Source organism: Carcharodon carcharias, chromosome 20, assembly GCF_017639515.1.
Source record: "Carcharodon carcharias isolate sCarCar2 chromosome 20, sCarCar2.pri, whole genome shotgun sequence".
NCBI classification, from domain to species: Eukaryota; Metazoa; Chordata; class Chondrichthyes; order Lamniformes; family Lamnidae; genus Carcharodon; species Carcharodon carcharias.
In genome coordinates, this window is record NC_054486.1 from 35,216,177 (window position 1) to 35,231,681 (window position 15,505).

Genomic DNA, 15,505 nt, shown 5'->3' on the forward strand with positions numbered 1-15,505 from the left:
TTGAAAGTCCACAAACGCAACATCTACTGCACCACCTTGATCCAACCTTCTCTGCTAGTTCATCAAAGAATTCAATCAAGTTAGTCAAATGCCATTTGCCTTTAACAAATGTTGGGTCTCCTTGATTAACCAATTCTTTTCCAAATGAAAATTTATTTTGTTGCTGATAATTGTTTCCAATAGCTTCCCCACCACCAATGTTAGGCTGACTGGCCTATAGTTTCCTAGTTTATCCCTCTGAACAAGCAGTTGGGGATCAGTTTAACATCCCATCGGTGCTTAAATTGTCTGCTACTGGAATCATAGAATCTTAAAGAATGAGGTCATTCAGCCCATTGTGTTTGTCCCAGTCCTTTGAAGTTTCCAGTTTAGTCCCACAATGCAGATTGTTCCCCTTAGTTCTCTTCAAGTTCACGTCCAGTTGCCTTTTGGAAGTTCCTATGGAATCTCAATTCCTTCAAGGCAGTGTGTTCCAGATCTTAACAACCTTGTGTGTGAATATAATTCTCCTCACTTCCCTTCTAGTCAGGGAGAAACCCTTCAACATGTTTACAAAATTACAGTGACTATATTTCCAAAGCAATTTGTTGACTGAAGCACTTTGGGATGTCTTGGGGATACGAAAAAGACTGCATAAATACAAGTTTGTTCCTTTGTCCTCCTGTTGTTAGGTGGAATTTTATTTGTTCAGTAATGACTCTCTATATTCTTGGCATCATTTTGATTGTAAAGGTGAAAACTTTGTGATTGGGGAGAGAGGGGCAGGGAACAGCCGTATGTCTGAAACAGTTGTAAGCAGAATAGGTGAATCTATCAGCGTTTCAGTGTTTCCATTTCACTCCACTTTTTACAGCTGTAGTTTAAATCTCTCCCCTGGTTTTCCCCCTGAACTATCTGAAGCATATTCTAATTTTTATATAGAATTGTGTTTCACTAAGTTGGTGAGCATTGAACTGGCTCCTCCCTCCCCCAACCTCTTACCACCATTCATGACTGGTAAGTTCTTTCGGGAGTTAACCTAAGTCTGAGCCACAACACCCCTTAGCTGTGGTAGCTATGCCAACAGATGACCTTGCAAGTTAAAATGAACATTTCACACTGAATTAAATGCTCATGTGCATTCTTGGAAAGTACCTCATGTCTGTAAAGTTGAAAACAAACCTTTGGACTCTGCATTTTCATATGGCTCACTTGTCTTTTTAAAATGTAGGGTTTTTTTTAATCAAAGTTGGATTTTAAAAATCATATATTGGGCAATGCATTACCTCTCAAACTTGCTAAAGCATTGAATGGTGTTGGACCCTAATATTTTGCACTCAAATTACTTAACTGACTCATTCCATGAGGGACAAGAATGTGTTACAGAAAGCATGGGGAGGCTATTAGAGTTCTTTTTTATATCAAATCAGAGGAAACAATGGGTCAAGAAAATGTTGGAAAACACTCATGTGGAGAGACAGATACATAGAGTTAATGTTTCAGGTCAGTGATCTTTCATCTTGAATTTATCTTGGATTTTCAGTATCTGCAGCATTTTGCTGCTTTGTCCTTTAGATTGGTTTATTCTCGTGAGCTGAATGATTACAGCGCCTCCACTGGAGCAAGCAAGAATAACAGACTACCCTCTAATGTACACATTTATGAAAAGAGCACCACACCTGGCTCAAATAAGAATAGCAGGTGCTGCTGAAGATTTCAATGGACTGGGGCAAAATTTACAGCCTCTCTTGATTTTAAGGGAGAAGTGTCACAACAGTGACAGCTGTAAGGATTTTAATATACTAAAGGTCAGTAGGGTTCATCGGAATAGGAGGCGGCGAGTCAGGCCCACAAGCCTGTTCTGCCATGTATCCTAACACCGTAAATCTGGCTTGGTTCTGTAATTTAGAACAAAAATCTGCATTCCTCTAGTCCATCATTGATTTTAATCACTCCACCACTGATGGCTATTCCTTCAGCTTTAAGCGCTGGAATTCTCTCCCTAAAATCTCTGTGTGTCTCTCTCTCTCCCTTTAAGACACCTACCTCTTTAACAAAGCTTTTTGTTATTTGTCCCAATATCTCCTAAAGTGGTTCAGGGTCAAGATTTGTGTTTCGGCTTCTATGAAGCACCTTGGGATGTTTTACTACATTAAAGGTGCTTTATAAATACAATATGTTATTGAAAGTACAGCAGTGAAGTAGATGAGGCATGTATGTTTTATACTAGATTTGACAACACCTAAACGGCATTTATTTTTTTCAAAATATGTTCCAGGGTGACAAGCAATAAAGTGTAAACAGGAATTCCTCCATGCAAGAAGGTCCAGGTGATTTAACTTTTATGTTCAAAATGCAAATAATGTTCCCAAAATGAAAGTGTTCCCAAAGTATAAGAGTTTTGATTCAGTGCTTCTCTGGGTAGTCATTTTATAAATTGTTTAAAGAATTCTTTACCGTATGATTACAACATTCAGTGAGATAAACTCACCAAATTAACAAGAGAAACAGAAAATGCTGGAAATGCTCAGCATGTAAGGCAGCATCTGTGGAGAGAAAAAAAGGAGCTTTAATTTCTATAGTGCCTGTTACAGCCTCTGGATATCCCAAAGCACCTTACAGTCAATATTCACTGGTGTAATATAGCAAAATGCAGCGGCCAATTTTGACACACAGCAATGTCCTACAAACAGCAATGTGATAATGATCAGATAATCTGATTTTTTGTTTTTTTAAAGGCCAGCTGTGTCTCTGTTGATAGCACTCTTCCCTTAGAGTCAGAAGGTTGTGGGTTTAAGCCCCACTCTAGGGCTTGAGCACAAAACACAAGGCTGACATGTCAGTGCAGAATTGAGGTAGTGCTGCACTTTGAGACTCTGTCTCTCATTTGAGACATCAGACCAAGACTCCATCTGCATTCTAAAGTGGACATAAAAGATCCCATGGCACTATTTTGAATAAGAGCGGGGGAGTTCTCCCTGCAGTCTCGCCAATATTTATCACTCAATCAATGTCATTAAAACAGATTAACTGGTCATTATCACACTGCTGCATGCAAATTTGCTGCCGTATTTCCTACATTACAATAGTGACTCTACTTCAAAAATATTTGAGACATGTGGTAGTTGTGAAAGGCACTATATAAATACAAGTCTTTCTTTTTGGTTGAGGGATTGGGCAGGTCACCAGGAAAATTCTCCTGCTCGTTTGAAATAGCAACACAATCTTTTACATCCATGTGAAGGGGACAGACAGGGCCTCGGTTTAACATCTCATCCAAAAGATGGCACCTCTCGTAGGGCAGCTCTCTCTCAGTACAGGCAAACATTTGTTGTTTCAGATTGATGACATTTCATAGATGCTGTTGGAACTTGCTGATTGTTTTCTAACGATTTCTGTTTTAATTCAGTTCTCCAGCATCCGCAGCATTTTGCTTTTTGTCTCACAAAGTTGAATTTGTTTCTAAATTAAATTAATCAGAAGAATTACACCTAACAAATATTATTAACATTGTGTTCAACACCCCTCATTCTTTAAAGGACCCCTTGTCTCTTCTGTGGTGCACATTGTTCTTGTAAAACAATACAGAGATCAGGAACAGCAGCAGCTGCTTTATTCGATCCACTCAAGTCCTGAAATGAAGAAATATTGTGGATGCAATGTATTTTTTTCCCTAGGGGGCAACACACAAACATACACGGCAGCACACACACACACAAACATACATGGCAGCACACACACACACAAACATACACGGCAGCACACACACGAACACACACATACACGAACACACACACACACACACACACACACACACACCCCCCACCCCCCCAGGTTCCGACCAGCAGGCATTGTAAAAAGATACTTGGTGTGACGATGAGGTAAAATTTGAGCCGCCTCTACCAGGCCCTCTCTTGAAAATCATCTCCATTTGCATTTAAGTAGATTTCAAGCTTGTTTCCCTTATTGTAGTTGATTTTGAGGAGGGTAATGGAAGGAATTACTTGATAGCATTAATCTTCAATCATCCCATGTGATTTTGATAGACTTGTTTGAGATTTGTGACTAGCAGTCGAGATGTTCAATCGTTGTGTGTTCAGCTCTCGGGCTGTCCCCAACCAGCCTTCAGGAGTAGGGGCAGTTCTTCATTTCGGCTTTAAATGTTCTGATGAAGGAGTTGTTGAGAGTCCAAGCCTTGTACGTAAGGACCAGGGCCAAGAGAACTGACCACGTCCTTACTGGAGACAGGAAGAAGGCAGCTGTCCCATAAGTTATCAGCAGAAAGTAGCAGCTGTAGACTTGCCACAAGAGAAGTGCCACTATGAAGATGTGCATGGGGACAGTGCGAATCCACCCAGTGTACTTGACGTGTGACCGAAAGCAGGCCCCTCGACATCGAAGGAGTAGACACCAGCACAGGTAGCACATCAGTGGAATGTTAAAAAATGTCAGCTGGATGTAGAAAAGGAAGGGAAAAACATCAAATGTAATATTAAAAAGGAACATTGCCTGTTAAGATTAAAGATTTGGATTGGTAGGGATAATGGAAGAATAATCCCAGATCAGCACTAGCCTTCTCCAGCTACCTTCCCATTCCTCACCTCTTCTGGATCCTCCCAGCACTCCCAGACCTTCCTGTCTGTCTTAGTTCCAAGTCCTGTTCTGCTCACACTGATTACGCTGATAAAAGGCTCCAAGGCTTTTGTCTTTGACTCGGGGTCTCTGACTAGAAAATATCTGTTCCATTGCTAACCAGCGACTCCTGCCGGTGGACCTTCTTGATACAACTGAAGGTAATGATAAGACACCTCAGGGGGCAGTTGGTGCAGAGACTTGAGTCACATCACTTTAGCCAGATCAGGTAAGGGCAACAGTTTTAAAAATTCTTTCAAGTGATGTGGGTGTTGCCCTATCAAGGCCCCTCAGGATCTCATAGGTTTCAAGAAGATCACCTCTCATTCTTCTAAACTCCAATGGATACAGGTCCAACCTATCCAACCTTTCCTCTTAAGATAACCACTTCATCCCAGGAATCAGTCGAGTGAACCTTCTCTGGATTGCTTCTAATGCAATTATATCTTTTCTTAAGGAGGCCAAAATTGTACACAGTACTCCAGATGTGATCTAACTAAAGCCCCTTACAACTGTGGCAAAACTTCCCTATTTTTCTATTTCTTTCCCCTTGCATTAAATGCCAATGTTCCATTTGTCTTCCTAATCACTTGCTGTACCTGCATACTAACATTTTGTGATTCATATACCAGGACACCCAGGTCCCTCTGCACCGCAGAGTTCTGCGATATTTCTCCATTTAATTAATGTGCCACTTTTCAATGCTTCCTGCCAAAGCGGACAAGTTCACATTTTCCCTCTTCATATCCCATTTGCCAAATTTTTGCCTAGTCACTTAAACAATCTACATCCCTTTGTAGACTCCTTATGTCTTCTCATCTTACTCTCCTATCTTTGTGTCAGATTTAGCAACTGCACATTTTGTCCCTTCATCCAAGTCATTGATACAGATTGTAAATAGTTGAGGTCCCAGCATTGATCCCTGTGACAGTCTACCAGTTATATCTTGCATTCAAAAATGACCCATTTATCCCTACTCTCTGCTGTCTGTTAGCTAACCAATCCACTATCGAAGCTAATATTTTACTCCCAACACCATGAGCTCTTATTTTGTGCAGTAAACTTGGATGTGGCACCTTTTCAAATGTATTTTGGAAATCTAAGTACACTGCACCTATAAGTTCCCTTTTATCCATGTTGCTTTTTACTTCCTCAAAGAACTCTAATAAATTAGTCAAACACGATTTGCCTTTCACAAGGCCATGTTGATTCTGCCTCATTGAATTAAGATTTTCTGTAAGCTGTTATAACCTTCTTAATAATAGATTCTAGCATTTTCCCTATGGCAGATGTTAGGCTAACTGGCCTGTAATTTTCTGCTTTCTGTCTCCCTCCTTTATTGAATAGAGAAGTTCACTATTCACTAGTTCCCAATCTGATAGCACCTTTCCAGAATCCAGGGAAGTTTGAAAAATTAAAACCGTTGCATCTACTGTCTCAACGGCTATTTCCTTTAAGGCCTAAGATGAAGTCCATTAGGTCCTGGAGACTTGTCAGCTTTTAGTTCCAACAGTTTCTCAGTACCCTTTCCCTTGTAATTGTTAGTGTTTTAAGTTCCTCTCTCCCTTTCACTTCTTAATTTACAAGTACTTACAATAGGATGTTATTTGTGTCTCCTGCAGTGAAGACACAAAATATCTGTTCAACTCTTCTGCCATTTCCTTATTTCCCATTATTATTTCCCCAGATTCACTCTATAGAGGGCCAATGCTTGCTTCAGTTACACTTTTCCTTTTTAAATACTTGTAGAAATTCCTATCTGTTTTTTTTTATATTTCTAGCTGGCTTTCTCTCATACTCTAATTTCTCCCTCCATTTTTTTTTTAGTTATTATTTGCTAATTTTTTTATTCTGCCCAATCTTCTGACCTGCCACTAATCTTTGGGGAATTGTACTTTTTTCTTTCAATTTGATATTATCTTTAGTTTCTTGAAGTTGTGTAGGCAATAAGTTTGAAATCCCCATGTGGTCATTATTAGGTTAAGATTATTAGGTTAAGGTTAATTGGGTTAGCCAGAATAATATGGTCATACTAGGGTGAAGTATAAATATGGCTACTATAACCATTGGTTCTTTGAGAAGGACTCTCCCCTGTATATACTTGAATAAACTTCGCTATTCTACACATCTGTACCTCGGAGTGGTGTTTGAAAATCCCCACAAAACTTCCTTAGTTCCCTTCCATAAAGGAACCAGTTCAGTTTTTTATAACAATCCAACAGCTTCATGGTCACTTATACTGACACCATTATTTTCCTTCCAGGTATTTTAAACTGAATTAAAATTTTTCAACAGTATGGTAGGTTTTAAACTTTCATTCTCTGGATTACTAGTTCAGGATGTTAGATTATTAATCTGGTAACATAATCACTACATTATCGTGCTCTAGAAGAATAGATATGGTGCTCTGTAACCACAGAAGCATTATGCAATATAATTCAAATAGTAAGTTGCTAAGTCAAAATTGGTTAATTTCAAATTACCAGATAATTCAGGAGCTTTTTGTTCTGTTTCTAGATTATAGAATCTTACAGTATAGCAAGTGGTCATTCGACCACACTGTGCCTTTTCGAAAGAGCGGTCCAAAAAAATGCTTGTCTCCCTCTGGTTTATTTTTGTCAATTATCTTAAATCTGAATATTCTGATTATCAACCCTTCCACTAGGAGAAGCATTTTCTCCTTATTTACTCTATCAAAACCATGGTCCACACACAACACTTCTAACATTGCATCAATGTTACACAACACATAACCTGGAATATTAATTTTAATGTTGTTAAATGTCAATGAAGCTTGTTGGTGCAGCGTGAGGGGCAATTGTAAATTGTTGCCCTCCCATTTACCTGAATGATTCCAAAGATGAAAGTCAGGCTTCCCTCCAAGAAGTGACCATCCACTACGATCCCAAAGACAAAGCAGGCGCCAAATTGGCCATCTATTACCTCACCAACAAACCAGGGCCCTGCAGCATGAGAAAAGTGAATGCTGAGACTTCTATACCCAACTTTTGCTTGCAGTTGACATTAGGTTCAAAAATGAAGTTGGGGGAGGATTGGAAGCTCTACACCAGTCTCTTTGTGAATAAAACTTCCATGAATATTATAAACATCAGAGGGAACAACTGATGGGCTCTTACCACTGATCACTGATGAATAACTGTTTTGTTTAATATTTCCACAAAGTGCAACCCCAAAATTGCTTCAATGAACACAATGCAAGGGCTTAGCCATGAAAGGAATCAGTCATATTTCCTTAATGGCTGGGACAATATGATTTAAGTGGCACGGAGTGAGGGAAAATAGGATTCAATCAAATTTATCAAAACATTTCTGTATCTTAAAACTTTTGGCAATCCATATTTGATCTTCCACAGGTCTGAACTGGATGACTATAATGTTTTGTTTGTTTTGTATTCTCTTTCTTCACTGCCTTCTTGAAAATGATTTCTATCTTCTAAATTATAAGCAATGTGATAAATGATAATAAATAGGTTGTTAAGTAGAGTTCAACATTAATCACAAAAATGTGTTAGGTTGGCATGCAAGAGTGGGCAGACCTAGAGCTTTGGAAATGAACCGTATGGCAACACTAACAAGAATAACCTCCGTGTAAACATCACATTAAATATACTAAAACACCCCCAGGAGTGTAATCAAGCCAAAGAAGGAGATATTAGGGTAGGTGATCAAAAGGCTGGAATTTAAGGAGTGATTTAAAGGATGAGAGAGAGACGGAGAGGTTTAGGAAGGGAATTCCAGGGCCTAGCAATTGCTGCCAACTGTGGGCGAAAGAAATTGGAGATAGTGAGGAGACTAGAATTAGAGGAGTGCAGATATCTCAAAGGTTTGTGAGGCTGAAGGAAGTTAGAGGTAGAAAGGCGGGAGGCCATGGAGAAATTTGAAAACAACAATGAGATTTTTAAAATACAGGCACTGCCTGACTAGGCGCCCACGTGGGTCAGCAAGCACAGGGGTGATGGGTGAACTGGACTTGTGCGAGTTAGGATATGGGCAGGGAGGTTATAACAACTCTCCAGTTTCCCCATGAAAATAAATACAAAAATGGGTTGAGAAAATATAAAAGCGGTGTGCAATTCTGCATTTGGGAGAGTGATTCTTTCCAATGCAATGTAACTACATTGAGTTCTCATTTTATATGAGCTCTGGAAGTGGGCAAAGAAGATTGTAAACGCATTGAGATATAGAATCAATAAAGGAGAAAGTAAAGATGTGGCCTGTTCTGTCTGAAGTTTCAATGAACACATGAATAATAACTTGCTTTTAATACAGTAAAAATACCCCAAGGTGCTTCACAGGAGCATTAGCACTAAGCAATTGACAGAAATGTTAGGACAGATGGCCAAAGCCTGTATCCAAGAGGCAAGTTTTAAGGATGACTTAAAAGAAGAAAGAGGAGTTTTGGGAGGAAATTGGGGTCCAGTGAAGGAAGTTGGCCATGTATAAGAGGGCAAAATTGAAAGGGTGCAGATTGAGAAAGGTTGTAGGCTGGAGGAGATAGGAACAGGAGCAGTTGATTTAGCCCCGAGTCCATTTTGTAATTTGAGATCATAGCTGATCTGTGACCTAACTCCTGACTTTGTCCCAATATCCCTTAACACCCTTGAAGAATGAAAATCTAGCAATCTCAGATTTAAATTAGCTATTGATCTAGCATCTATTGCCATTTGCTGAACAGAATGCCAAACTTCTATCTTCCTTTGTGTGTAGAAGTGTTTCCTAATTTCACTCCTGGAAGGTCTAGCTCTACTTTTTAGACTATGCCCCTTGGTTCCAGACTCCCCAACCAGCAGAAAGAGTTTCTATTTTACTCTAACTGTTCCCATTATTATCTTGAATAAAATAACCCCTTAACCTTCTAAATTCCAGGGAATACAATCCTATTTTGTGTCATTTCCCCACTTAATCAAACCCTTGGAGACCAGGTATCATGTTGGTAAATCTATCCTCTACTCCCTCCAAGGCCAATATGTACTCCCTAAGATGCAGTCTCCAGAACTGCTCAAAGTTTTCCAGGTGTGGTCTAGCCAGGGCTTTGTATAGCTGAAGCATAACTTCTACCCAGTATTCTAATCCTCTAGTTATAAAGGCCAAAATACTATCAGTCTTTTTGATCATTTTCTGCTATTACAATGATTTGTGTACCTGGAACTCTAAGTCTAGCTTTTCAACATTGAGAAAAAGTACTGTGTTCTATCCATTTTAGGTCCAAAGTGGATTACCTCACATTTCCCTACACTGAAATCCATTTTGCATAGTTTTGCAAAATCACTTACTTTATTAATAACTCCTTGTAATTTTAATGCTTTCATCTTAACTGCTAACAATTCCTCCTATCTTTGTGTCACGGATTTCTATCCCATAATCTAAGTCATTAACAGGTATGGTAATTAGTTACATCCTACCAAACCCACAACCACTACCATCTAGAAGGACAACGGCAGCAGATAGATGGGAATACCACCGCTTGGAAGTTCCCCTCCAAGTCATTCACCATCCTGACTTGGAAATATATCACTGTTCCTTCACTGTTGCTGGGTCAAAATCCTGGAACTTTCTACCTACACCACATGGATTGCAGTGGTTCAAGAAGGCAGCTTGCCACCACCTTCTCAAGGGCAACTAGGGATGGGCAAAAATGCTGGCCCAGCCAGCGAAGCCCACAAGAAGGTCAGCCATGATCTTATTGAATGGCGGAGCAGGCTCGAGGGGTCGAATAGTCTACTGCTGTTCCTATTTCTTGTGTTCTTATGTTCTTTTATTCATGAATGAATAAAAAAAATTTTTAGAGTACCTGCCCGTTATTCCAACTCTCTGTTTCCAGCTACTCATAAGTAACATCCATAGACATTCCCAATGCATTACTTTAGTCACCACTTCACAATATTCAATCAGCTTTATCAAGCATAGCTTAGTGTTTACAAATCCATACTGGCTCTCTCATCAACTGAAAGTTTTCATGGTGTTCAGTCACCCTATCCTTAATTATAAACTCCAGAAATTTCTTGACTAACTGGCCTATAATTCCCTGGTTTCCGGCTCTCATTTTTTCTTAAATAGCACAGTGACATGTACAATATTCCAATCTAGAAGATAGGTAGGCATGAAGTGGACGCCAATAGAAGGTAGGTCATTCCAGGTTACTTCATCCACCTCCCTCAAAGGATGGCATTTCTACATATTTCTCAGTTTGGGGTTGCCCTCTAAGATTGTCCTGGAGTCTGCAGGAATTAAGGATTAATCTGTGCTTCAAACAAACTGGGAGAAAAACCATAAGGGCATGAACAAAAGAACATAAGAAACAGGAACAGGAGTAGACCAATCAGCCCCTCGAGCCTGCTCCGCCATTCAATAAGATCACGGCTGATCTTCTTGTGTTTCAATTTCCACCAATTGCGATTAATAGCAACATTCCCTGAAAGCTGTGTGCAAGTCCCCATGCAGGCCATACAAAAGTTGGCTCCTTTAAGTTTATAAGGGATGACACACTTAAATCAGCAGCGCACTTCAAAAAAAAGAGAACATGTTGATTATTAGTTATAAAAATTTGGAAGATGAGTCAAGGAGGCTGTGCAACCAACAGTATGAATCATCCAATTTGTTGTGGGGAGGCAGGGCTCCGGGAAGATGGACATTTCAGGTGGCCAGTGGTGGGAGCCTATGGGTTTGGCTATTGGAGCAGTCATGTGATGAAAACTCCAAGAATATATCCAGCTATGGCTGGCAACTAACTCTATGCTGTGGAAGAACTGAGAGGAAAACAAAATAAGTCATCCAACAGAAAGTGGAGCAGGACAAGAAGAAATAATACTCCCAAGTTACTCTTTAAATGAAAGGTATTGGAGCTAATGTTGCCATGATAACACTGCACTACTTATTTAAAAAGAAGTCCAACAAAACTTGTTACAATATGCAATAAATCAGCCGACAGATCGTGAATGGACAGTGAGGGTGTCCTAATGTTATTGGTGATAATATGCAGATAGCATGTATTAAATACTCACCCAAAGCTACGTAGCAAGTAAACAGCAATACAGGATAGAAGAATATGTTGGTCTTGCACAATATATGAAATGAAAATGTTGTCAGACTGAAGACACCAGGGCTCTCTAGTGTGGAAAAGAGATCAAAACCATTTTATAAGGAATGAAAACAATTCTAAATTTAAGAAAAAAGTGAACTTCATAGAATCATCCAGCACAGAAGGAGGAGGCCATGTGGCCCATCATAGTAGTGCTAGCTCTTTGAAAGAGTTGCCCAATTAGCCCTATTTGCCTGCTCTTTCCCTGTCATTCTGCAAACAGGTATTTCCCTTTTGAAAGTTACTATTGAATCTCTTTCCACCACCCTTCCAAGCAGTGCATTCCATATCAGAACAACTCACTGTGTAAAAATAAAGTACTCCCCATCTCTCCTCTGATTCTTGGTGAGATATTGGATCACTGAGTTGAGAGGAGTTGTGGGGCAGGGAAGGGAGAAGAGAGTATGATCTTAGCTTCGCCCCTTGCCCCTCTCACTTTCCCCCCCACCCACCATCCACATGTGTATACTATCTAGCAAAGTTCAGCGGATAATTAGGGGCAGGAAATCCTTCCAGTTTGCTGCTTTCTCTTTCTCTGGGTGCTAAGGCTAACCGTAGCAATGGCTGCTATCTGATTATTCACCCCAGTCCGATTTTCCTCTTACTGATGCCAATGATGCATTACGATCTCAATATTCGTGGGGTTGCCAACAAGGTACCCTCTAATTTTTTCTTCTGGAGTGTACAGGCAATTTAAGTGTGTGGCCCCTTTAAATTTTTCTATGCAGCTGCACACAGGGTAACTTAAAGGGTGCAACACATGCGTGGTGACCTTTGGGTTTGCAACCCTACAAATTGCCAGTTTTACACCATAATTAAAATGACCACCCTCCCCTCCCACAGTGTATAAATCTCACTTGACACACTCAGTAAGCCTGAGGGAGCCACAGAGATGCATCTGCAACAGGGCTGGAATTTTCTTGAACATTTATCCTGGTTAGAAGTAGAGCACTTCTCCAGTGTAGGGTTCAGCTGAGAGCTACTGGACATAGATAATATTTTCAACAGCATTTGGTATCAAACATAAAGAGCTAAACTTGCCTTTAAGCTGTGGTTTTCTTTGGTATCGGAAGGTGACAAGAATGATGATATTAGCCAGAAAAACCAGAACAAAGATAACCCTGGCCTGGAAAATATAAAGACATATCCACCATCAAGTTAGCATCTCCATGTCACAACCTCACCTGCTCCCTAATCTATGTGTGGATCCAATCTTCCATTAGGTAGTTCTTCAGAGAATTAAATTTGAAAGCTGCCATCTTTTTTGTGAGCTTTGATGTACTATCCATCTTGAAGGAGAGTGATGCTAAATGAGAGTGGCACTGAATCAATCATATACAACAGCAGGGTGACCAACTCTTATCAAATAAAATAAGGTATGCTTTGACTTGCGGTGGGGGAGGTGGGGTCCTGGTGACAGTGAGAGCGGGGGACAGTCATATTAGACTCAAAATGTTAACTCTATTTCTCAGCAGTGCTGGCAGCATCTGTGCAAAGAGAAACAGAGTTAACATTTTGAGTCAAATATGACTCCAAAGAGTCGTCGTATTCAACTAACACGTGAACACTGTTTCTCCCTCCACAGATACTGCCAGACCTGCTGAGTATTTCCAGCACTTTCCATTTTTATTATGTCTGCACATGCTCCCTGCTGCACATTATGCCCTAAAAAGATGGTGGCCATGCATGCATTAATGAATTTTTAAAAATTATTTAAACTTCCAGTTAATAGCTAAACTGGAAGTGACATGGCAAGATTTCATGTTTTAAAACTTCTATTTTAACAAATGACTAAAAAAAATCTATTGACTAACCCTATTTTCTTGCTGTAGGCAACTTATATATTGGAACGTTCCTAAGGAATGTTCCTTTATTTTCTACTTATCACACATCACACACTCCATTGAATTACAGCCCTTATAGCGAACAGTCCATGGTTGCTCCCTGCTTCCAATGGGTTCACGTTTTCCCGTTTCACCAAGTAATAACTTCGAATGACTGCCTCCAGATGTTTCCCTTTGTTTTCAAAGCGTTTCCTAAATTTATGACCAGCAGTAAAGCCTGACCTGATGATACTTCTGTCTGGCTAAGGCCAGGATGAATCTCCTGGCTGAAGTGTCTTCAAATGGCTGAAACCCTCACCATCATAGCCATGAGCCTCATCATATTGCAAACAAACATACATTTACAACCTGGCCCCCTCACATGAACGCCAATGACTATAAATAAGGGGCCATGCTGCCAAATTGTCCATAATCAAACCATGCTCATAATATCACAGTATCTTTACAGTGCAGGAGACCATTTGGCCCATTGAGTCTGCCCTGGTTCTCTGAAAGAGCATTCTACCTAGTCCCACTCCCCTGCCTTATCCTTGTAACCTTGCACATTCTCTCTTTTTAGGTAGCAATCCAATTCCCTTTTGAATACTTCATTCAAAGCTGCCTCTACCAACCCTTCAGGAAGTTTGTTCCAGATTCCAACCACCCTCTGGATGAAAAACAAAATTCCTCACATCACATTTACTTCTTTTGCCAATTATTTTGAATATGTTCCTGCTGGTTCTCAATGTTCTCTTGAGTGGGAACAGTTTCTCACTATTTACCCTGTCCGTACCCCTCAGGATCTTGAATACCTCTCCTCTCAGCCTTCTTTTTCCAAGGAAAACAGTCCAAACCTCTCCACTTTATCCTCATAGCAACAGTTCTTTATCCCTGGAATCATTCTTTTGAATCTACTCTGTACTCTCTGCAATGCCTTCACATCCTTCCTCAAGTACAGTGCCCAGAACTGGACGCAGTACTCCAGATGAGGCCTAACTAGTGTCTTATATAAGTTCAATATTACCTCCTTACTCTTGTACTCAATGCCATCTTTAGTAAAGCCTAAGATACAATATGCTTTATTAACTGCCCTCTCAACATGCCCTGCCATCTTCAATGACCTATATACATAAAAGCCGAGGTCCCTCTGTTCCTGCACTTCCTTTAGAAGCTCTCCATTTATTTTATACTGTCTCACCATATTTTTCCTGCCAAAGTGAATCATCTCACACTTCTCTGCATTGAACTTTATTTGTCACTCATCTGCCCAATCCACCAACATGTCTATGTCCTTTTGAAGTTCATGACTATCCCCATCACAGTTGACAACATTTCCAATCTTTGTACCATCTGCAAATTTTGAAATCATGTCCTGCATACCACAGTCTAGGTCATTAGTATATATCAGGAAGAGCAAGGGTCCCAACACTGACTCCTGGGGAACTCCACTACAAACCTTCCTCCAAGCTGAAAAACCATTTATCACTATTCCCTGTTTCCTGTCACTCAGCCAATTTCTTATCCAAATGCCTACTTTCCCTTTTATTCCATGACCTAGAATTTTGCTCACAAGTCTGCTGAGTGGCCCTGTATCAAATGCCTTTTGAAAAATCCATATACACCATATGAACAGTGTTTCCCTTATCAAATTTCTCTGCTACCTCCTCCAAAAATTCCAGAAAATTAGTTAAACATGATTTTCCCTTAATGAATCCATGCTGGCTTTCCTTAACTATCTTGCACTTGTCTAAGTACTATAGTTTCCAGAAGTTTCCCTACCACTGAAGTCAAACTGACAAGTTTGTAGTTGTCAGCTTTATCCTTGCACCCCTTTTTGAACAAGAGAGTAACATTCACAATTCTCCAGTCCTCTGGCACCTCGCCTGTGCCTAAGGAAGACTGAAAGATTATCACTAGTGCCTCTTCAATTTCCACACTCACTTTCCTCAGTATTCTTGGATGCATCTCATCC

At 40.1% G+C, this 15,505-nt stretch overlaps 1 protein-coding gene across 3 annotated transcripts in view; it reads right to left on the reverse strand.

Moving 5' to 3' along the window:
• Positions 1-2,198: 2,198 nt before the first annotated feature.
• tmem62 (transmembrane protein 62) overlaps positions 2,199-15,505 on the reverse strand; it is a 71,579-nt gene continuing 58,272 nt past the window's right edge. For 2 of the 3 annotated variants that reach the window (XM_041215209.1, XM_041215206.1), the window contains 4 exons: positions 12,752-12,836; positions 11,634-11,738; positions 7,456-7,574; positions 2,199-4,431 (listed from right to left, as the gene is read on the reverse strand). In XM_041215209.1, coding sequence (XP_041071143.1) covers positions 4,105-4,431; positions 7,456-7,574; positions 11,634-11,738; positions 12,752-12,836 — 636 coding nt within the window. In that variant the 3' untranslated portion in view covers positions 2,199-4,104. The remainder of the gene's footprint in view (positions 4,432-7,455; positions 7,575-11,633; positions 11,739-12,751; positions 12,837-15,505) is intronic. The other variant, XM_041215207.1, reaches the window with a different exon arrangement.